The sequence below is a fragment of the Oppia nitens genome, unplaced genomic scaffold (genome assembly GCF_028296485.1).
Source record: "Oppia nitens isolate AA-2021 unplaced genomic scaffold, nextdenovo-longstitch-racon4-pilon3 scaffold25_pilon_pilon_pilon, whole genome shotgun sequence".
NCBI classification, from domain to species: Eukaryota; Metazoa; Arthropoda; class Arachnida; order Sarcoptiformes; family Oppiidae; genus Oppia; species Oppia nitens.
This window is the reverse complement of record NW_026533205.1, coordinates 1,085,973-1,110,970: the sequence shown is the minus strand read 5'-3', so window position 1 is coordinate 1,110,970 and position 24,998 is coordinate 1,085,973. Positions and strand designations below refer to the sequence as shown.

The 24,998-nt window shown below is 23.4% G+C and overlaps 5 protein-coding genes across 5 annotated transcripts; 3 read left to right on the top strand and 2 right to left on the bottom strand.

Annotated features, from left to right (window-relative positions):
• Nucleotides 1-403: 403 nt before the first annotated feature.
• On the bottom strand, nucleotides 404-5,385 carry LOC128954150 (multidrug resistance-associated protein 1-like). The gene is made up of 8 exons (XM_054299717.1): nucleotides 5,277-5,385; nucleotides 5,067-5,173; nucleotides 4,395-4,665; nucleotides 3,525-3,950; nucleotides 3,205-3,470; nucleotides 2,410-2,720; nucleotides 1,094-1,637; nucleotides 404-1,036 (listed from the first exon to the last, which is right to left on the bottom strand). Exons 1-8 carry the CDS (start codon nucleotides 5,383-5,385, stop codon nucleotides 404-406), a joined length of 2,667 nt encoding a protein of 888 aa, XP_054155692.1.
• Nucleotides 5,386-8,935: 3,550 nt separating this feature from the next.
• LOC128954149 (6-pyruvoyl tetrahydrobiopterin synthase-like) lies at nucleotides 8,936-9,358 on the bottom strand. The gene has a single exon (XM_054299716.1). The coding sequence runs from the start codon at nucleotides 9,356-9,358 to the stop codon at nucleotides 8,936-8,938; it is 423 nt and encodes a 140-aa protein (XP_054155691.1).
• Nucleotides 9,359-10,838: 1,480 nt separating this feature from the next.
• On the top strand, nucleotides 10,839-11,696 carry LOC128954147 (GTP cyclohydrolase 1-like). The gene is made up of 4 exons (XM_054299715.1): nucleotides 10,839-10,842; nucleotides 10,897-11,352; nucleotides 11,431-11,515; nucleotides 11,576-11,696. Exons 1-4 carry the CDS (start codon nucleotides 10,839-10,841, stop codon nucleotides 11,694-11,696), a joined length of 666 nt encoding a protein of 221 aa, XP_054155690.1.
• A 1,401-nt stretch (nucleotides 11,697-13,097) lies between these two features.
• Nucleotides 13,098-13,886, top strand: LOC128954146 (6-pyruvoyl tetrahydrobiopterin synthase-like). Its single transcript, XM_054299714.1, has 3 exons — nucleotides 13,098-13,125; nucleotides 13,172-13,178; nucleotides 13,463-13,886. Exons 1-3 carry the CDS (start codon nucleotides 13,098-13,100, stop codon nucleotides 13,884-13,886), a joined length of 459 nt encoding a protein of 152 aa, XP_054155689.1.
• A 3,090-nt stretch (nucleotides 13,887-16,976) lies between these two features.
• On the top strand, nucleotides 16,977-23,908 carry LOC128954145 (multidrug resistance-associated protein 1-like). The gene is made up of 13 exons (XM_054299713.1): nucleotides 16,977-17,032; nucleotides 17,664-17,794; nucleotides 17,911-18,042; nucleotides 18,134-18,375; nucleotides 18,918-19,188; nucleotides 19,705-20,130; nucleotides 20,192-20,442; nucleotides 20,785-20,797; nucleotides 21,301-21,544; nucleotides 22,165-22,279; nucleotides 22,376-22,410; nucleotides 22,659-23,202; nucleotides 23,276-23,908. Exons 1-13 carry the CDS (start codon nucleotides 16,977-16,979, stop codon nucleotides 23,906-23,908), a joined length of 3,093 nt encoding a protein of 1,030 aa, XP_054155688.1.
• The last annotated feature ends 1,090 nt before the right edge of the window (nucleotides 23,909-24,998 follow it).

The window sequence follows — 24,998 nt, the reverse complement described above, 5'->3', positions numbered from 1 at the left end:
TAATATTTTATACTATTTATTAATGTATTTATTTAATTAAATAATTATATATTAATGATTCAAATTTTATATTTAATATACAGTATATAACTACAGTAATTATACATTTAATTACTTAAATACAAATTAAGATAATAAAAATAAAATAAATAATTTACTTAAATAAATAAAATAATAGATAATTAATTAATTTCATAATCAAAATTAAATACAATTGAATCTTTTATTTATAAGAAAATTTATTTTATTTTATAAACTTTATCTTTATTTTATTAGTTTAAATAAAAAACTTCAATAAAACTAATAATAAAAAGTAGTAGTAGTTGTTGTTGTTATTTATAAGTAATAATTAATAAAAACTTAAATAGTAGTTACAATAATTTTTTAAAAATTAAATTAAATATTATATAACACCGGCATCTTTGGCTAGTGAATAGAAAATGGTTGTCCTGTCGTCAAGCAGTTTGTCGGGTGAGTCAAACTCGGCTACCCGTCCGTCACTTAGGACTAACACCCGATCGTAATCAAGGATTGTATTGATTCGGTGGGCAATCGTTAGGACAGTACATGACTTAAACTCTTGTCTAATAGTTTGCTGAATGAGTGCATCGGTTTCCACATCTACGGCAGCCGTGGCCTCATCGAGGATAAGGATAGACGTGTGTCTGAGTAGAGCCCGAGCCAGACATACAAGTTGTCGCTGACCGACACTCATGTTATCACCCGATTCGGTCACCGGATGGTCGAGACCGGCATCAGTCGACAGTACAAACTCTTTGAGATGCGACTGTTCTAACACTGACCAGAGTTCGTCGTCGGAAAACTTGTCGAACGGATCCAAATTTGAGCGAATAGTTCCCGAAAACAGTACCGGTTCTTGTGGTATAATAGTCAACCGCGACCTCAACTCGTGTAGACCTAATTGACTGATATCTATACCGTCGATAACTATACGACCCATTGCTGGCTCAATAAGTCGAAACAACGCCAATGTTAGCGATGACTTTCCCGCACCGGTTCGGCCAACAATACCTATCTATGATAATAATAATTATAATAATTATTGAGTAATATATTATTATCATATATTTACCATTTCTCCAGATTTTATAGAAATATCGATGCCTTTGATAACTAAATCCAAACCCTGTCGATATCGGGTACCGTATCCATCAAATCTGATGCATCCATTTTCTGGCCATTTATCCGATAATTGTTGACCGATCGATAATTGCCAGTCGGCTTCTGTATTCAGACGGCAATATTCGTCTATCCGTTCAAACGATACCAGATTTGCTTGGGTTTGAGCCAATGAATTGATAAAATACTCTAAAATACCGGTCAGAGTAATAGCATTTGAGAGACTGAGTCCAATGTCCGAACCGTTTAGACTATCTTTACGTATGACACCAAACACGGCAGCAAACAGTACAAGTATATTGGTAAGCACTTGTAGTCTAACCAATAGCCAACTGTTGGCCATAATATACGGATAGAGACACTTAGTATTGTTGTCGATCCTTTTGTCCGATTCCCGTATAAACCTATCCCTACAATCATAGGCCCTAATACTGGATAAGCCGTTAAGTGTTTCCTCTAAATGTGAATTAATTGGCGATCGACTGATAGACTCTAAACTATTGATATATAATATAATAGATATATAATATTAATACAATTGATATATTTATTTTGAATATTTGCATGTTTTGTAAAATTTTAATTATTGATTTTAATTAGTAGATTATTATTAGTATTATTATTAATATTATATATCTAAATACTACATAATATTTAATAATATGATTATTTAATTTATTTTTTCAAAATCAATAATATTTTTTTAATTACATACCGTCTTAATTGACACGATGTTTTAATATAAATGTTCTAGATTATTTTTGGATGTTAAAAAATTTTTATTTAATAATAAATTATAATTAATTATATATCAATATATACTATATATATATATATATATATAATTAAATACCTGTAGAATATAGTATACAATAACAGTCAAACCAAATGGTATCAAAAACATTGGCGTCAGTATTGAAATCGACACAACAATACCAATGAATTGTAGGAAATAGTCTAATGATTGACTAAAATAATTGATAAAATTAAAAGTTATTTAAAAAAAATTAAAAACAAATTGTTATATATATATAATAAGCTTAACTAAAATTATTATATATATATATATATATATATCAATATGTGTTATTATAAATATAACTCATATTGTATGAGCTATATAATAATAATAATAATAATTTTAATTAAAAGTTATTATATATTTATTAGTCATATACTTATAATAATATTAATATAATTAACATAGCATCTTGCTCCTCACATCATCTCCCATTCCTCCCACACCCCACCCCACCCCCACCCAATTACCTAAATACAACTGGCAAACCCAAATCAATCAGATACATGTCCTTGTTGAAACGATTCAATAGTCGACCTACGGGTGTCGTATCGAAAAACTCCATGGGCGCGTGCATAACGCGTGCCAATAGTTTACGATGCAATCGTATACAGGTGCTTATAATGGTCAGGGCATAGATATATCTGTAAACTGTTTGCAACAATAACTGTCCGACAATCATTGCGGCAAATATTATCATATAAAACACTGGACCCCTACTGTCCCCAATATCACTACCATCATCATCGCCATTATTATTATTATTATTGATGGCAACCAACTGTTTGGACCAGTAGGCCAACCAAAAATTGATACCATAGTTGACAGCAGTCGATAACATTAGAACCGTTAGACAAATCAATAGTAATTTTATGTTAATTAGACGAACATATTTGATAAATGTCTATAAAATAAAAATTTTAATAAATAAATAACAACAAAAAAATAGAAAAATAATAATAATAATAATAATTTATGTATTAAAAAAATACCTTAATAGTTATTAGTCCAACTTGGGCACCCTCCTCATCAATTAATTGTGCATGATTATTTATATTTTTTGCAACTATATTATTATCATTGTTATCAAAATTATTATCAAAATTATTATCATTTTTATTACCAAAATTATTATCATTTTTATTATCAAAATTATTATCATTTTTATTATCAAAATTATTATCATTTTTATTATCAAAATTATTATTATTATTATTATTGGCGATAATATTTTTATTAATAACAACTGTTTTATTCAAACTAACTGTCCATTTATGGTCATTATTGTAATCATCATCGACTCGTTCACTGAAATACTGTTTAATTAATTGTTGAAAATAATTACTATCGTGTAATAGCTCCCCATAAGTACCGGTCGATACTATTTTACCCGATTTCAGGACAACTATTAGATCGCAATCGGCTAACATAAACAATTGATTTGTGACCAACAATCGGGTTTTTGAACCCAAACATCCCGTTTTTGTATCCAATACTTCATTCATCAATTGTTTGCCCACATGACTGTCCACTATATTAGGAAAAAATTAAAATTAATATATAAAAACAATATCGTCAACAATACCTGCAGAAAGTGGATCGTCGAGTAGGTATAGATCGGCACCGGAATAGACGGCTCGGCCTAAACTAAGTCTCTGTTTTTGACCGCCACTCAGATTCACACCTTTTTCGCCGATCTCTGTCTGGTCTCCGCCGGCCAGTTGTCTTAAGTCAGGTCTGAGAGCACAGCTATCTATCACCCGGTCATACAGTTCCTCATCGAATGGCTTTCCAAACATAATATTCTGTTTGATGGTTGCATTCTGTATCCATGCCTGTTGTGGAACGTATGCCATATTAACACCCGGTCTAACATTGACTGTCCCATCAATCAGTTCCATATCGCCGATAATTGCCGACAACAGTGAACTTTTACCTGAACCGACATCGCCTACTATGGCCACAAACATACCCTCACGGATATGCAAATCAATTTGATTTAATGTATAGTCTTGTATATTATTATTAATAGTTTTTTGATCATTAGGTGTATCCCATGAAAGTGTTGCCCCATTTATATCAATCATATTATTATTATCATTGCTATCCTTATTATTGGTCACATAGTTGTTGTGTTCATCCAAATTGAGAAAATCATTGAAACGATTGATCGAGACGTACATCTAATATATTTATTAAAAAAATAATAAATAATTATTTTTATTTTTAAAAAATACTCCAAAAGTATTAACAAAAAATTAATTATTGATATATTTTTGTTGTTTATAATTTTTTAAAAATAGATATGTGTTTAATAAGTTTAATAACTAACTTTTTAAAAAATAAAACTGTATTAAACATAATTATTTTTTAATAAAATATTTTTTAATAAAATATTTTTTTAAATAATATAAAAAATTATAAATAATAATAATATCATTCATACTAACCATACCAGCAGTACTGTAAACATAACCTAATTTTGATAGGATTTCCTTAAACACTGACATCAATGATATCGAGAAAAATATCTTTTCAGCCGTTAATTGTTCAGCAAATTTCAGTCCCAAATATAGACTAAATATTAGCAAATGGCATATCAATGGACACATGTTTGATATTATATACAATAAGGCAAAAACATAATACAAATGTTTGGCTTTACGTAACTCCTGATCACGTAATTTGGTTATAATATTCATAAACGGTTGTTCCCACGCGTATAACTAAATTAAAATAAACAATAATTAATTAATAATACTAATACTAATACTAATACTAATACTAATACTAATACTAATACTAATAATAAATAATAATAAATAATAATAAATAATAATAAATAATAATAAATAATAATAAATAATAATAAATAATAATAAATAATAATAAATAATAATAAATAATAATAAATAATAATAAATAATAATAAATAATAATAAATAATAATAAATAATAATAAGTAAGTAATTAAAAAATTAATTAATTATACTTTAATTATTTTGATGCCATTTAGTATTTCTTTAATAAAATTAAGTCTATTGTCTGAATATTTTAATTGTTTTCTATCGATTTTAATACCGATTTTCATAATTAAAAACTGTAACCAAAATAGTATGACCACAACCGCTAAACAGGAAAATGCTGTATAACTAAACTCAGTAAACAATAAGCCAGTGGTCAGTATTATCTGTAGGGGTAATACCACTATGTATGCCAACCATTGGGCATTATCTATATATTTGAATAACAAAATATATTGATTATTTTAAATGAAAAAAAAATTATGTAATATTTTTTAATACTATAATTTTTATACTATATTTTTATACTAAACCATTAACTCGTTGACAGTCGACAGCCATTAGGTTAGTTATGTCGCCATAACTGGTCTGACGTTTGGCACCGTTACTCAACACCAGTGACTTGCGATAGACGGCCGACATTACCGATGATGTGATTTTTATTACTATTTTTTTATATTAAAACAAATAAATAAAATTGAAATACTGTATTGTTATTATATATATATATTATTAGTTAAATGTATTTAATAATCATAAAAACCTAGACATTTGATTGCTTGTATATAATATGTATTCAATAGACTCGATAGTATAGTAATCAGCACCAGTAGTACACAATAGACATAGCCGTGCCATTTATATTGATCCTTATCCTCATAAGTGATAAACAATCTAAAATAATAATAATAATAATATTTTTTAACTATTATATATATATATATATATATATATATATACAGTACATAAACACTACATACTTGACCACTAATGGTTGACAACATTTTAGGCCAACCGATAAAAATAATATTAGACATAACCATAGAAATTGTAGACTAAATTTATGCAATATTATCGATAAAAAACTAATTTTATTATTATTATTATTAGTATTATTATTAACATCATTAGAATAATTGAAACTAAAAATTGATTGAAATTTATTTTTTGCTTTAATGTCCGCTAAAATGGTTGTATCGCTGATAACACTATTAGGTTTAGTTGTCTTAAATAGATATCTATGAAACGTTAGGTTATAGTTAGCTAAGACACTGTAGCCCGGGGTCAGTGGCCAGAGATCCTGGAAGTCGATTGATTTTTTCCAGTTTCGGACAAACAAACTGGTCATCCATTGATAGGTTAGCCTCGATATAGACGATGCCCTCTCTATGGGACATATAATGTCTGGATATTTATTGCTGATTATGTTTCGCTTAGTTGTATTTATATTATTAGTATTAGTATTGACTATAGGCTTGCAATCAGCAAATTGACAATAGATTAGTAGTAAAACAGTCAATCCATAGTTTATACAAAACCATATGAATTCATAGTTGTATAGCACCTGATTGTTAGTATAGATAGCCACAGATAAGGCACCGAATATGGTGTCCAACAATAGGTATAACCAAATCAGTCCACTAGTGATAATACCGTACAAACGTTGAATGTTAAACACTAGACATAGTAGTAATCTGGCCATAGTTTGTATGCCTAACCCTAGTATGTATGCAGTACTGGGACTATCGTTCCACTGATATTTACGGCGTAAACTTAACGCCAGTTCCGCTATTAGTATACCAGTGCTTAGCAAACAAACAAATAATCGGCTGGTGTTGTAATAATTCCATTGAATAGTAGTTTTATTAATATTATTATTATTAGTATTTTTGTGATAACATTTCCACATTAGGTACGGTATGTATAACAACAAGACTATACAGGGAATCCATACAAACCATGTGTTTAACATACATGAGCTTAGATTAGGAGCCGTTGTATACCATGAAAGTTGTGGATCCTTTAGACGCAAAATTTGTTTTTAAAAAAATTTAATTATAAATTTTATTACGACTATTACTATTGGTATAAAATAATAAACTATTAAATAATTAATTAATACAATGTTTATATATTTATATATATGATATAGTTTACCCATAATTGATCCTTGCATATTTTCTCAAACATTATTAATTAATTATTAATATTTATATTAAGTTTACATATACTTAATATCCATTTGTTTTTCCAAAACTTTCTTTAATTAAAATTATTATTAAATTTTTTTTTAAATTTTGTATTAAACATTAATCAATTAATTAATTAAAATAACAGCGATAAATAAATAAAAATTGTTTAAACTTAATATTGAAACAAAATAGACATAAATATCAATAATTTTAAGTACTTTCATCATAAATATAATATTTTTTTCTATTATTAATAATTAAAAAATATTTTTTTAAAAGATTATTTAATTGTAATAAATATATATATATATATAATAGTCATCATAAATTTCATATTATATTTATGTCAATTTTTATCTAAATCAATATTTATTTTTAAAAAAAAATTTTTTAGGTTATTATTTAAAACTATTACTAAACAAAACAAAAATATTTAATATTATAGAAAAATTTCCTGTAAGTAGTACGTATCTGAATTCTATAAGTCTATCTGTCTGTCTGTCTGTCTGTCTGTCTGTCTGAACCTAAAATTTTTTTTTCGAAATTTTAAATTTTAATTTCAGATTTGAATAAAACTTCAGAAAACATAAGCTAGAAAATAATAATATTTAGTTTTAGTTTATTAATTAAATTTATATTTAATTATTACATTATATTATTTGTATATATATATATATATCTAAAAACAAAATTTAGATAAATTATACATTAAATGATACATTAAAATGTTGATTATCTCATCAGGAACATAGAGAAAATGGCGGCCAAAATAAAATATAAGTTATAAGTTATAACTATAAGTTTTAATTATTTAATCATTTTTATATATATATATATACAGTAGTACTATCATTATAATTTTATTTTTCATAATAAATTAATATTGAAATTAAAGATTTATTTATTACTTATTTTTATGGATATAAAAAAATTTAATTTAAATTTATTAAAATTTTGTTTTTAGATATATATATATATACATATAATATAATGTAATAATTGAATATAAATTTAATTAATAAAATAAAACTAAATATTTTCTATTATCTTAATAATTATTTTCTAGTAATGTGTTTAAACATGTTAATTAGTAAATTATTAATAAATCTATTGTGAATAATATATTCAATAATAAAATTGAAGTTTTTATCTGTTATTTATTAAATTATTGCTAAAAAAATATATTATATAATAAACAAAAGTTATATTATTTCAATTTTTTTTTAAAAAATAACATTACTATTAATTATAATAAAAATTATTATAATTAATAGTAATGTTATTTAGCTTTAGTTTTTTTTTAATTAAAATTTTTCTCAGTTCAATACAATTTGATTTTAATGTTGTAATGACACAACATTTGTAGACAATCTCTAGGGAAACGGCTTTCCCATATTTAGACCACCTAATGTTTGACAACAGTGGACTATATATATATATATATATTACTGTATTTATTGAATTTTTTATATATATATATAAACAACAACAACAAAAATATTTTTTAGATATATTATCAAAATATTTATTATTTAATAATTATCACTAATAAACTAGAAAATATATATATATATATATAGTATATATCATATACCGTATATTCTGTATATATCATATATATATATATATACTGTGTATATCATATATATATATACTGTATATATCATATATATATACTGTATATATCATATATATATACTGTATATATCATATATATATACTGTATATATCATATATATATATACTGTATATATCATATATATATATACTGTATATATCATATATATATACTGTATATATCATATATATATATATACCTCATTTATATATATATAGTTATATACCAAAAAAAAATATTAAATATATTTATTGATTAGTAGTTATAAAAAAAAATTAATTATTAAAATAAAAATTATACATAATTAATAAACTTTATATAAATATATATAAAAAAAAAGTTAATAGTAATATGATTTTGTAATTTATTTTTTTATTCAAATTCACCCGAAATAGGTGACAACATTTTTCTCAGTTGAATACAATTTGATTGAATGTAACGAAACATTTGTAGGCAATCTCTGGGAAACGGCTTTCCATATGTAGACCACTATGTTTTCGACAGTCGACGATATATTACTGTCCTTAAAGTACGGGATATCTCTATCGATAAACTTATGATCAAATGGTTTTAGTATAGTTTCCTGCATTATTTGATTCAGATCATAGGTATTCATTAGGAAACCAGTGATGGGATCTACTGTTCCCTTAACAGTCAACTCTACTCTATAGTGGTGTCCGTGAATTGTATTACATTTGCCGAATGTCTGGCAATTTGTTTGCTGATCGAGTAGTTCGCTATTCAGACGGTGTGCCGAATCAAACGTCTCAATACGGGTCAGGTATACAACCGGTTTGCTGTCCATTGATTCAGTCATTCTTGTCTAACAAAAATAAAATGTTAGATAAAAGTTATTTATAATAATAATAATAATAATTATTATTATTATTTATATATTATTAGGATTTTAATAATTAATAATTATAGTTCAAAAAAAAATACTAATATATTTATTTTCTAATATATATATATATATATAATATTTTAGTTTAAAAAAAAATATATATATTAATACTTACTTTCAAAAAAAAATATATATATATATATATATATATTAAATATAATATTAAATTATTGTTAATAATATTGTTAAAATTTTATATATAACTGTTTTTATAAGGCTGGCTTATATACAAAATTTTTTTTTTGTGTGCTAAAAGCCTTATTACATATTGATTTATGGAATATAATTATTAGTAATAAAAAAAAAAAATTTCCATTTTTCATATTTTCCAAAATCATTTTATTGCATACATATTGAATAATTAAAAGTCATCTGCAAATGAAAAAAAATTATTCGTTATAATAAATAATAAATATATATATAAAAAATAGGTTTTTAGTTTGTATTTAAAATTAATGAATATTTTAATATTCAAACAAAACAACAAAAACTTCACAAGAGAGATATTTTTTTTAGTCTGTGTCTGTGTCTGTGTCTGTGTCTGTGTCTGTGTCTGTGTCTGTGTCTGTGTCTGTGTCTGTGTCTGTGTCTGTGTCTGTGTCTGTGTCTGTGTCTGTGTCTGTGTCTGTGTCTGTGTCTGTGTCTGAATACATACGAATACATGATTAAAAATATAGAAAATTTTTATTTTATTTTAGCAACATAATTTGTGTATCAATTAATTGACCTGATTATGTTTAATTTTTTTCAAAAAAATATATAAATATAAACAATTTTTTAAGTTTACAATTATTATTATGTATATTCTGATCATAATTGAAATTTTTATAGTTTCAAAGTTTATCATTTATACGCTATATCTATATAGGAAACTAAACTAATTGTATCATTATCTATTTATTTTCAGAAAAATGTTATTTTATGGAAATGCTTTCTAGCATTGTCAACTGGTTTTTATTTTATTTTAATTGAATATATATAATAAATATTAATAAATAATAATAAATACATTCATATAACTTAACAGTACTATCTTAAAACAATATTGAATATAATTAAAATAAATTATAGTAATTACTAGTAATTAATTCACATTTTTTTATTATTTTTTTTATTATTTTTTTTATTATTTTTTTATTATTATTTTTTTATCATTATTTTTTTATCATTATTTTTTTATCATTATTTTTTTATTATTATTTTTTATAAAAAAATGTTAATATTCTAATTTATTTATTAAGGAAATAAAACTATTACTAAGCTAATATGTTAATCAACAATTTTATATATGTATATATATATATATATATATCAATAAATTTATTAGTTATTAATTAAAATTAAAAGTTTTATGAATATAACAACAACAACATCAAGAAAAATGAGTAAAAATTTTAATAAATTAAATCAAAATAATAATAATATTATTATCAATGAAGCGGTGGTCAAACAAATAGATAGTGATATCAATAAAAATCCTATAATAAATAGTATAGTATCGCAAAAAACAACTAACGGTGCGAACAATGGTTTGGACGATAAAAATGATAAACAATTGAAACGATTGACTCGTATTTATAGAGATCTGTTGGAAACCATTGGCGAAGACACGGAAAGAGAGGGTCTATTGAAGACACCGGAGAGGGCAGCGAAAGCACTGTTGTATTTCACTAATGGATATCAATTGAAAATCAATGATGTCTTGAATGATGCCGTGTTTGCTGAAGACACAGATGAGATGGTTGTCGTCAAAGATATTGAAATGTTTTCCTATTGTGAACACCATTTGGTGCCCATCTATGGCAAAGTGTCTATCGGTTATCTGCCCGACCATAAGGTGCTGGGACTCAGCAAATTGGCCCGAATTGTGGAAATGTTTGCCCGAAGACTGCAAGGTATGGATGAAACAGACAAAAATAAAAATAATTATATTTAAAAATAATTTATAAAATATATTGATTTTTGTCTTACAGTTCAGGAAAGACTGACCAAACAAATAGCCGAAGCAGTGGTTGAAGCTATCAGTCCTTTAGGAGTCGGTGTTGTTGTTGAGGCCAAGTATGTGTCATATTATATATAAGTTTGAATAAAATTATTGATTTTTATTGGTATTTCCAGACACATGTGTATGAGCTCTCGTGGGGTACAGAAAATCAATGGCAAAACTATAACCAGTTGTATGTTTGGACAGTTCAGAGATAATCATAAAACTAGACATGAATTTCTATCAATGATTTAAAAATTATATGTAGTTTTATAGACTATGTTTCCGAAAGAGAGAGAGAGAGAGAGTCTACAATATGTTTGATTTGATAAATGACCAAGTTATAAATTATTTTATTTTATTTTCAATTTATTCTATTTAAATTTTTATTAATAAAAAATTAGTTAAATTATTATTTTTTTATTTACTAAAATATTATTATTATTATTATTATTATTATTATTATTATTATTATTATTATTATTATTATTATTATTATTATTATTATTATTATTATTATTATTATTATTATTATTATTATTATTATTATTATTATTATTATTATTATTATTATTATTATTATTATTATTATTATTATTATTATTATTATTATTATTATTATCATCAAATAAAATATGTTTTTAACTAACTAACTAAATATTTATATATACGATATATATATAATAAATAATACAAAAAAAACAATTTTTTTTTGTAAATATATATTTTTTTTAAATCTGTATTAATAGTTGCAGGACGGGACGGGACAGGACGGGACGGGACGGGACGGGACGGGACGGGACAGGACGGGACAATAGGAGATTTTTGTGCTCAACTTTTTCACACCACTAGTATGTACTCTATGTACTGTATATTTGTATGTAGAGTTCGGGTAACTTTTTCAAAAAAGGAGGAAAATTCCCTCCAATAAAATAAATTCCCTGTGAAAAAATTTACCAAAAAAATAATAATAATAAACGAAAATATATTTTATATATATTTTTTACAATAAATTATAGTAAAAACTTAGCTATTTTTTTGATAGTATAAAATATCTATTAATATATAAAAATAAAACTAAATAAATTTGAATTCAATAAATTTTTTAGTAATACTATTTTTGTAACACATTTTGGTATACAATTTAATATAACATTTATTATCAACAACAAAAAAATCTTTAAATATTAAAAATATGTTATTTTTTTAAAGTTCAATAGATGTAGTAATACATTGAAAATAGATTTCCTGGAAATTTCCAGGGGAACACAGGGAACATAAAAATTTTTAGGTTAATAAAATTTAGGAAAATAATTTTGATCGAACCCTAACTTTGTATAGTTATATACAGTATATAACGATATCAATAGTCAATAGTAATCATAATCTTAAGTGTTATAAGAAAAAGTGTTTCAAGTGTTTAGTTAATAATATATACTGTATTGAAAAAAATTTGTTATAGATTTTAATATAATAATAGTATATTAATTAATATTATATATCTATAGATATTATTATTATTATTTTTAACATTATCATTAAAACTTTCTAAATAGTTTAGTATATTAATGTACTTTTTTGTTGTTGTTGTATTAGTTAATATTTTTTTTAAGATAAAAAAAATTTAAAAATTTTTGTATATATATAAATAGCTCAATGCATTTGATGACCAATAAAATATTAAGTAAATTTTCATTATATATAAATATTTTTTTGAAACAAAAAAAAAGTTACTAGGTACGTGTAAAACAAAGAAAAAAGTTAAAATAATTTATTTTAATATTTTTATTATTTATAATTTATAATATTTTTTAATTTATAATTTATAATATTTTTTTTTATTTATAATTTATCATATTTTTTTATTTATAATTTTCATATTTATTTTAATTTATAATTTTTCATATTTTTTATATATAATTTATTATATTTTTTCTAACTTATAATTTTAATTATTATTATTTTTTAAAAATAAATTTAATTTACAGTAAAATGTCGGTCAATAACAACAACAAAACCAGACAACCGTTGGTATACTTTACACGTATCGAGACGTTTGATTCGGCTCATCGTCTGAATAGCGGACAACTGGATGGCCAGACAAATCGGGAAACGTTCGGCAAATGTAATACAATTCACGGCCACAACTATCGGGTAGAGTTGACTGTTAAGGGAACGGCCGATCCGGTAACGGGTATTCTGTGCAATAACTATGTACTCAAAGAGATTATGTCGGATACTATATTGAAACCGTTTGATCATAAGTTTATCGATGAAGATGTCAGCTATTTTAGGGATGATAGTCATACGTCAACATTGGAAAACATTGTTATCTATATATGGAAAGCCGTTTCCGATAGATTGCCAACAAATGTTAGGTTACATCAAATCAAATTGTATTCAACTGAGAAAAATGTGGTCACTTTTTCGGGTGAATTTGAATAAGCAATTTGTATAGCAATTTATAAGCAATTTATAAGCAATTTATAAGCAATTTATAAGCAATTTATAAGCAATTTATAAGCTATTTATAAGCAATTTATAAGCTATTTATATGCAATTTATTTGTTATTTAATTAATTACTAATTATAAAGATTTTAATTAAAAATGTTGTAACCTTTTTGGGGTGAATTTGAAAAGCAAATAAAAATAGTATATATAATAATAATAATAATAATAATTAATTGAATTAACTTTATTTATGAAAAAAATGATTTATTTAAAATAATAAAAAAAATACAATAAAAACAATTGTTTTATAGTATTATATTGTGTTATTGTATAATATATTAGTAAAACAATTTTTTTTTGCTATTTAATAATAATTTTTCTTATATATAAATATTTTTATTATTAATTAAAAAAACATAATTTTTACCGGTTGAATTTGAAATGAAATTATTTATAAAAAAAACTAATAAATAAATAATTGAATTAACTTTAATTAATACAGATTTAATATGATTTATATAAAAAACAATTTCTAATAAAAACAATTGTTTAATAAACTATATTTAGTAAATAGATTTTTATTTAAAACTTATATATAATTTATTTTTATAGTGTTAAAGCACTTATTATTATATTTTATACAAAAAAAATTTCTTAAATAATTAATTTATTATAATTAATAATTTTTAAAAAATTCAAAATAATTTTGAATTTGTAACATATATAAAAAATTTATTTACATATTGATTAACATATTTTGTATTATCAGTAATTTAATTTGACTAAATAAAATAATAGACAATTTTTTTCATTTAATTATATTAAATACTATTAAATTTTTCTATAAATTTATTTATTAATAAATAGATCAAAATAGTTGACAAAGTTTTTATTAGTTATAGAAATAATTTTATTATTACAGTAATTAAAAAATAAAAATAAAATAAATATTTTACTATTTTAAATTTTTTATATTATTTTCAATTCAATTTCAAATTATAATGCAATAACAATATCAGTTTATAAATAGTTTTATAAAATTTTTGTTAATATAAAATAACAATAACAAAAAAATTACAATTTAAATAAACTAGTATATTTTAGAGATATTAACAATATTTACTATAAATACAATATATTAATATATATATATATATATATATAAATACTATATAAAAACTATATATATATTTATAAACAAAAATACTAATATAATAATAATATTGTAATCTGTTTTTTTAAATGATAAAATGTCAATTAAAAAATATTATGTATTTTAATAATTATATTAATCAATAAAATACAATATTTGTATTTTACTTAATTGATAATAAATATAAATTATATTAATTGATAATTTTAGCTAAACTAAGCTTAAATAGTTTATATATATATTGATAACCCTTTATTAATTGGTGATAATAACTATTATTATTATTAATAATATTATTAAGATAGTATAATAATAATCTAACAATATATATATATATATATATATCTCATATTTAATTAAATAAATAAAAAAAATATTTAACAACAACAAAAAATGTGTTCAAATGAAAATATTCAGTAAATTATATTTATAATTATAAATTGTTTATAATTATAAGTTTTTTATAATAATATTAATTATAATTAAATTGTCTTGTTACGTTTGTGTTTTAATTAATTTAAGTAATTATTATTATTATAATACAATTTATTTAAAAAAAAAATAAATGTTTCAACATATATGCAATGATAAACTATGGGTAAATATATTTAATTTAAGCTAAACTATTATTGATTTTTTAAAAAAAATATTGAATAATAAAGAATTATACTGTACTATAAATACAATTATTAGTTTATTTATAACAATTATTATTTTTTAAAAAAAACAATTAATTAAATTATTTTTTGTTAGTTTTAATTTAATATTTAATAATAGATTGATTATTAAAATAAACAAAAAAAAATTATTTGTATATATAATAGTCTAGAATTGAATTGACCTAATTATTTAATTTAATAAAAAAATATAGTTAATAAATAAATAAATAATAGATATACTTATCATAATTAGCTAGATGCTATATTTAATATTTTTTTATACATTATTTGATGATATTATAATAAATTTATTTGTTGCCATAAATATTTTAAAAAAAATAAAAAAATATTGTACTTAAAAAAACTTTTAATAAAAATCAAAATATACAGTATATATATATATATATATATAGATATAATTATTTTTTTAATGTTAAAATTCAAAATAACATAAATTGTTTATGAAATATTATTATGTTAAATAATAATATATAAATAAGAAAAATTAGAAATTAATTATTATTATTATTATTTTCATTATATATTTACTGTAATTTTTCTAATATACAAGTACTGTACTAAACTATATATTAAACTTAGTATTTAAATAGTTTTACAATAGATATACTGATATAATAATATAAACTATATTAGGAACCAGTATTATCATGGTATACAATATCACCGCAACTGAGCTCATGTATGCTAAACACATGGTTTGTATGGATTCCCTGTATATTCTTGTTGTTATACATACCGAACCTAATATGGAAATGTTATGACAATAATAATAATAATAATAATAAAACTACTATTCAATGGAATTATTACAACACCAGCCGATTATTGGTATGTTTGTTGAGCACTGGTATACTAATAGCGGAACTGGCGTTAAGTTTATGCCGTAAATATCAGTGGAACGATAGTCCCAGTACTGCATACATACTTGGGTTAGGCATACAAACTATGGCCAGATTACTACTATGTCTAGTGTTTAACATTCAACGTTTGTACGGTATTATCACTAGTGGACTGATTTGTTTATACCTATTGTTGGACACTATTTTCGGTAGTTTTTCTGTGGCCACCTATACTATCAATAGGCATATGCTATACAACTATGAATTTATATTGTTTTGCCTGAACTATGGCCTAACTTGTCTACTGCTAGTCTATTGTCAATTTGCTGATTACAAGCCAATAGTCAATAATAATAATCACAATACAAATGATAAAAAAAACATTATCAATGATAGTCCAGACATCCAGATATGTCCCATAGAGAGGGCATCGTTCACATCGAAACTAACCTATCACTGGATGACCAGTTTGTTTGTCGGTAACTGGAAAAAGACAATCGATTTCAAGGATCTCTGGCCACTGCCCAGCACTGGGGGGTTCAGTACTTTATATAACTTTCAGAGTGTATTTCAATTTAATAATAAACTAAATCTCAATAACAAACTAACTACCAGTGAATTCATGGATACCAATGCTAATAAACAATTAGAAAATAACAAAAATTTTAATTTATTTGTACTAATTATAAATAAATTTGGACTAAAATTTTTACAACTATCGATAGTATTATTTTTATCGTTGGGCCTAAAATTGTGTCAACCATTAGTTGTTAAGTATGTATTTAATAATTTTTTAATTAACTATTTTTATTATTATTATTATGATATTAATTAATAATTATTATTATGATATTAATTAATAATTATTATTATGATATTAATTAATAATTATTATTATGATATTAATTAATAATTATTATTATGATATTAATTAATAATTATTATTATGATATTAATTAATAATTATTATTATGATATTAATTATAATATATTAGTTGTAAATTTTCATGTATGTTGAATTGAAATATATTATTATTAATTATTATTATTATTTTTTAAATTTTTTTTTATTGAATAATTATTTTCATTTTTAAAAAGATTATTCATTGCTTATGTAGACAATGATCAATATAAATGGCACGGTTATGTCTATACTGGACTACTGGTGCTCATGAATACCGTATCCGGTCTATTGAATGCCTATTATATACAAGCAATCAAATGTCTAGGTTTTTAGAAAAAAATATTTAATATTATTATTATTATTATTAGTTAATTATTTGTAATAATTATATACCAGTATTTAATTGAAATATTTTTTTTAATTATTTAAATAATTAAATAGCAATAAAAATCACATCATCGGTAATGTCGGCCGTCTATCGCAAGTCACTGGTGTTGAGTAACGGTGCCAAACGTCTGACCAGTTATGGCGACATAACTAACCTAATGGCTGTCGACTGTCAACGAGTTAATGGTTTATTAGTATATTAACTAATCCTATAATCCTATAATAAGTTATATAATATTTCTTTTAATTTTTTAAAATAAATTATTTTAAATAAAAGATTACTTTCAATGGTTGGCATACATAGTGGTAATACCGTTACATTTGATACTAATGACTGGTCTATTGTATATGGAGTTTAACTATACATCATTTGCAGGCTTAGCCGTAGTGGTTGTCATATTTTCGGTACAATACTATGTTATGAAAATCGGTGTCAAAATCGATAGCCAAGAGCTTATATATGCCGACAATAGACTGAATATTACTAACGAAATATTTAATGGCATTAAAATAATTAAAGTATTATTATTTTATATTATTATATATTATTATTATTATTTTATATTATTATTATTATTATTATTATTATTTTATATTATTATTATTATTTTATATTATTATTTTATATTATTATTATTATTATTATTTTATATTATTATTATTATTTTATATTATTATTATTATTTTATATTATTATTATTATTTTATATTATTATTATTATTTTATATTATTATTATTATTTTATATTATTATTATTATTTTATATTATTATTATTATTTTATATTATTATTATTATTTTATATTATTATTATTATTTTATATTATTATTATTATTTTATATTATTATTATTATTTTATATTATTATTATTATTTTATATTATTATTATTATTTTATATTATTATTATTATTTTATATTATTATTATTATTATTTTATATTATTATTATTATTTTATATTATTATTATTATTATTTTATATTATTATTATTATTCTTATTATTATTAATTTAGTTAATTAATAGTTAATTAATTAATTATTATTATTATTCATACTATAGTTATACGCCTGGGAACTACCATTTATGACAACAATATCCAAAATACGTGATCAGGAGTTACTAAAAGCCAGACAATTGTATCATATATTTTCAATAATATTTGTTATGTCATACATGTGTCCATTGATATGTCATTTAGTTATATTCAGTCTGTATTTGGGACTGAAATTTGCTGAACAATTAACGGCTGAAAAGATATTTTTTTCCATATCATTGATGTCAGTGTTTAAGGAAATCCTATCGAAGTTAGGCTATGTTTATAATACTGTCGGTATAGTATGTATAACCAAACAAACATATACTGTATATATATCTTAACTATTACTACTACTACTATTACTACTACTACTACTACTACTACTACTATTACTACTACTACTACTACTACTACTACTACTACTACTACTACTACTACTACTATTACTACTACTACTACTACTACTACTACTACTACTACTACTACTACTACTACTACTACTACTACTATTAAATTAATGATAATTAAAAAAAAATTAAATAATTAATTAAATATAAATATTTATTATTTTATATCAGATTTACGTATCGTTCAATCGTTTTAATGATTTTCTCAATTTGGATGAACATAACAACTATGTGAACACTGATAGGAATAATAATAATAATAATAATAATAATAATAATAATAATAATAATAATAATAATAATAATAATAATAATAATAATAATATGATTGATATAAATGGGGCAACACTTTCGTGGGACAAACCTAACGGTGAACCCATTGGTGACGATGATGTTATAAAAGACTATACATTAAATCAAATTGATTTGCATATCCGTGAGGGTATGTTTGTGGCCATAGTTGGCGATGTCGGCTCCGGTAAGAGTTCATTGCTGTCGGCTATTATCGGCGATATGGAACTAATTGAGGGGACAGTCAATGTTAGGCCGGGTGTTAATATGGCATACGTTCCACAACAGGCATGGATACAGAATGCAACCATCAAACAGAATATTATGTTTGGAAAGCCGTTCGATGAGGAACTGTATCACCGGGTTATAGATAGCTGTAGTCTTAGACCAGATCTAAGACAACTGGCCGGCGGAGACCAGACAGAAATCGGTGAGAAAGGCTTGAATCTGAGCGGCGGTCAAAAACAAAGAGTCAGTTTAGGTCGAGCCGTCTATTCCGGTGCCGATCTATACCTACTCGACGATCCACTTTCTGCCGGTATTTTAGTTATATATATACAGTATATTAGTTTTATAATAATTTTAAATAATTTTTTTAGTGGACAGTCATGTGGGCAAACATTTGATGACTAAAGTTTTGGACTCAAAAACGGGTTGTTTGGGTTCAAAAACCCGATTGTTGGTCACAAATCAATTGTTTATGTTAGCCGATTGCGATCTAATAATTGTCCTGAAAGCGGGTAAAATAGTATCGACCGGTACTTATGGACAGCTATTACTTGAAAGTAATTATTTTCAGCAATTGATTAAACAATATTTTAGTGATCGCTTAAGTAATGATAATAATAATGTAAATAAACTAAACATTAATAGTAGTGGTAGTAGTAGTAGTTTGAAGTCACCAACAGTTTTGAATAATAATAATAATAATACTAATAAAGTTAGTAATAATAATATTAGTGATAATATTAGTGATAATATTAGTGATAATATTAGTGATAATATTAGTGATAATATTAGTGATAATATTAGTGATAATATTAGTGATAATATTAGTGATAATAAAATTAATAATAAAACTTTTAATGACAACAACAATATAAGCAATATAAAAAATGATAATTTAATTGATGATAATAATAATAATAATAATGATAATAATAATAATGATCATGGTCAATTAATTGATAAGGAAAGTGCTCAAAGTGGACACATAGATATGAAGGTACTGTTTATTAATAATTAAAAATATATATATTAAAAATTATTATATTATTATATATTTTAATAGTTTTTTTTTAAATAATATTTTATTACAAACTTATATATATTTTTATATAACTATTTATATATATACAGTATATATATATATTAAATAAATCCATGTATAGTGTTATTATAAAATTTAAAAATTATTTTTAAATATATAATTAATGTTAATTAATTAATTTTTATCTAAACTATTTGGACTAATTTCTAATTTTTTTATATTTAATTTCAAATAAATATATATATATATATATATAGCTATTTATCAAATATATCCGATCCATAAACATAATGTTTTTGACTATTTGCCTACCGGTGCTCACATTGAACACGGCTGTCAACTATGGCCTAAACTTTTGGCTGGCCTACTGGTCGAAAAACATTACTACTACTACTACTACTACTACTAATAATAATAATAATACTAATAAATCACCAGGCTCATTATACTATATGTTAATATTTGCCTCAATGATACTGGGTCAATTTCTAATGCGTACAGCCTACCGATACTTGTACGCAGTGAGTATTATACGTACGTCCAAACGATTGCATAGGCAACTGTTGGCACGTGTTATGCACGCGCCCATGGAGTTTTTCGATACGACACCATTGGGCCGTCTATTGAATCGTTTCAATAAGGATATGTATCTGATTGATATACATTTGCCAGTTATGTTCAGGTAATTCAATTAAAAATAAATATTATATATATATATATATTAGGAGGGGAAGGGAGAGGTAGGGTAGTGCAATCTTAACCCTTCCCCACTCCCCCCACCGGTTGGGAAGGGGTGGGCTGGTTAAGGGTATGGGGAGTTATATACTGTAATATATATCATATATATATAAAGTATTTAATACATATTAATAAATGATTAGTTTGTAGTTTATATGTATAAGTTGTTTAAATATTTTTTTAATTTTTTAAATAATAATACTTTTTTTTATGTATATATATATATTAATACAATTAAACTAATTATTATATTTTGCAATATAATATATATATTGTTATATATATATATATATATATATATATATATATATATATATATGTATACACTATATATCATATAAATAAAGTATTTAATATATAAATGATTAGTTTGTAGTTTATATGTATAAGTTGTTTAAAAATTTTTTTTAATTTTTTAAATAATAATACTTTATGTATATACATTAATACAATTAAATCAATTATTATATTTTGTAATATAATATATATATTGTTATATATATATATATATATAATGTCAACTTATATTTATTTCTAAATTTTTTTTTTAATTTTTTGTTTTAGTCAATCATTAGACTATTTCCTACAACTCATTGGTATTGTTGTGTCGATTTCAATAATGACACCAATGTTTTTGATACCATTTATAGTGTCAGTAATTATATACTATTTTCTACAGGTATTTATACATTCAGAGAAAAAACAAACAAAAATGTTTACAATTGTTTTGATAATTTAAATTAATTATTATTAATTTTTTTTTGTTAAAATACAGTATATCTATATTAATGGATTATGTCAATTGAAACGGTATTTCTATAATATATCAATATATATATATATATATATATATATATATATATATATATATAAATATATATTTAATACTATATTTATTAATGATTAATAATATCAATACTTAAATAATAATACTAATAATAATACTAATAATAATACTAATAATAATACTAATAATAATACTAATAATAATCTACAAAACTTGCAAATATTAAAAAATAAATATATCAATTGTATTAATATTTATATATCTATTATAGTTTAGAGTCCATAAGCCGATCGCCAATATATTCACATTTAGGCGAAACATTGAACGGTGTGTCCAGTATTAGGGCCTATGATTGTATGGATAGGTTTATACGGGAATCGGACAATAGGATAGACAACAATACTAAGTGTCTCTATCCGTATATTGTGGCCAACAGTTGGCTATTGATTAGACTACAAGTCCTAAGCAATTTGCTTGTACTGTTTGCTGCACTGTTTGGTGTCATTGGTAGAGATAGTCTAACCGGTTCGGACATTGGACTGTCGCTCGCAAATGCTATTACTCTGACCGGTATTTTAGAGTATTTTATCGATTCATTTGCACAAACCCAGGGATATCTGGTATCGTTTGAACGGATCGACGAATATTGTAGTTTGAAAACGGAAACTGTTTGGCAATCGACTACTGATAGAAAATTGCCGGATAACTGGCCACAGATAGGATCAGTCAGGTTTGAAGGATATGGTACCAGATATCGACAGGGTTTGGATTTAGTGATCAAAGGTATCGACGTTGATATCAAATCTGGAGAAATGGTAAGCAAATGATAAGACAATTTAGTATCCAATGATAATTCAATGACTACTATATACATCTATATATTAATAGATAGGTATTGTTGGCCGAACCGGTGCGGGAAAGTCATCGCTAACACTAGCATTGTTTCGACTCATTGAGCCAGCAATGGGTCGTATAGTTATCGACGGTATAGATATCAGTCAATTAGGTCTACACGAGCTGAGGTCGCGGTTGACTATTATACCACAAGAACCGGTACTGTTTTCGGGAACTATTCGCTCAAATTTGGATCCGTTCGACAAGTTTACCGACGACGAACTCTGGTCAGTGTTAGATCAGTCGCATCTCAAAGAGTTTGTACTGTCGACTGATGCCGGTCTCGACCATCCGGTGACCGAATCGGGTGATAACATGAGTGTCGGTCAGCGACAACTTGTATGTCTGGCTCGGGCTCTACTCAGACACACGTCTATCCTTATCCTCGATGAGGCCACGGCTGCCGTCGATGTGGAAACCGATGCACTTATTCAGCAAACAATTAGACAATCATTTAAGTCGTGTACTGTCCTAACGATTGCCCACCGAATCAATACAATCCTTGATTACGATCGGGTGTTAGTCCTAAGCGACGGACGGGTAGCCGAGTTTGACTCACCCGACAAACTGCTTGACAACAGGACAACCATTTTCTACTCACTGGCTAAAGATGCCGGTGTTATATAATTTTTTAAAATTAATTTTATACTATTATTAATACTATAATTGTTTTTAATATAGACTAATATTTTACTTTATATTATTACAGTATAATTAATAATTTAATATTCAAATAATTTAAATTACTTTTAATTTAATCCAATAAATAATATTATATATATTTTTTAATTTGTTAAATATTTATTTTAATAATAATAATAATAATGCTTACTATTTGTTATTTTAATTATTATCAATATATAAATAGCTTATTTTTTTAAAAAAAAAACATTATTTTTTAATATAAAATATGTTATGTAAATAAAGTAATTTAGTTTATAGTTAAAAATATTATACTTATTACTAATTTCGATATTTTATTTAATATTAATCAATTAATTAATATAATAGTTATTTAATTTATTAATATTTTTATTTTATATATAAAAATATTTTATAACACTATAAACTATTGATTGAATATTTTTGTTTAAATATTAAATACAATACATTATTTAAATTTTACTAGTCATGTTTATGTTAATTAAATTTTTTTTTAGACAAATAACTAAAATAATAAAAAATATATTTAATAATTCAATAGTAAGTAAATATTTTAAAATTATTTTTTATTCAATAATTCTATAATTATAACTATTATTAAATATATATTTTTTTAAAAATTATTTTTCTGTTTAAAATTTAATATTTAAAATATATTTAAAGAGAATATACGATACATTATTAATAAAGTAATTATTATTATTATTATTATTATTATCTTTGTATATCACGGTTGTTCCGGTGTGATCACAGTTGTGTCGGCCACTTTTGGTGGCAGAGACACGACTGGTTAGACTCAACTCAAATCTAGTACTTTTCTGACTGTTCTACAACTCTGAAGTATCACTGCTTTTTGCATTTCATAGATCTTAGTTTTTCTGATTTCCAGTGATTCCAAACTTAGGGCCAGATTTTTCGGTATTACGGCCATTGATGACAGTATTATAGGTATTATTTCAACTTTCTTAATGCGCCACATCTTATTGATCTCATAGGCCAAGTCTGTATATTTCCGACGTTTCTCACTATGCGTGTCCTGTAATTTATGTGTTAG

What these genes read in the sequence shown, in the direction of transcription:
- LOC128954150 (XM_054299717.1), bottom strand. Translation starts at nt 5,385, where the DNA reads ATGTCGGCCGTCTATCGCAAGTCACTGGTGTTGAGTAACGGTGCCAAA. An exon ending in TTATGTTTACAGTACTGCTG is followed by an intron (nt 3,951 to 4,394) that starts GTATGGTTAGTA and finishes ATAATATACAAG; the next exon opens with ACTATACATTAAATCAAATT. An exon ending in GGTTTGCCAGTTGTATTTAG is followed by an intron (nt 1,638 to 2,409) that starts GTAATTGGGTGG and finishes ATATATCAATAG; the next exon opens with TTTAGAGTCTATCAGTCGAT.
- LOC128954149 (XM_054299716.1), bottom strand. Translation starts at nt 9,358, where the DNA reads ATGGACAGCAAACCGGTTGTATACCTGACCCGTATTGAGACGTTTGAT.
- LOC128954147 (XM_054299715.1), top strand. An exon ending in GTTTGCCCGAAGACTGCAAG is followed by an intron (nt 11,353 to 11,430) that starts GTATGGATGAAA and finishes TTTGTCTTACAG; the next exon opens with TTCAGGAAAGACTGACCAAA. An exon ending in GGTGTTGTTGTTGAGGCCAA is followed by an intron (nt 11,516 to 11,575) that starts GTATGTGTCATA and finishes TGGTATTTCCAG; the next exon opens with ACACATGTGTATGAGCTCTC.
- LOC128954146 (XM_054299714.1), top strand. Translation starts at nt 13,098, where the DNA reads ATGCATTTGATGACCAATAAAATATTAA.
- LOC128954145 (XM_054299713.1), top strand. Translation starts at nt 16,977, where the DNA reads ATGTCCCATAGAGAGGGCATCGTTCACATCGAAACTAACCTATCACTG. An exon ending in CGACGATCCACTTTCTGCCG is followed by an intron (nt 20,131 to 20,191) that starts GTATTTTAGTTA and finishes TAATTTTTTTAG; the next exon opens with TGGACAGTCATGTGGGCAAA. An exon ending in GGATTATGTCAATTGAAACG is followed by an intron (nt 22,411 to 22,658) that starts GTATTTCTATAA and finishes TATCTATTATAG; the next exon opens with TTTAGAGTCCATAAGCCGAT.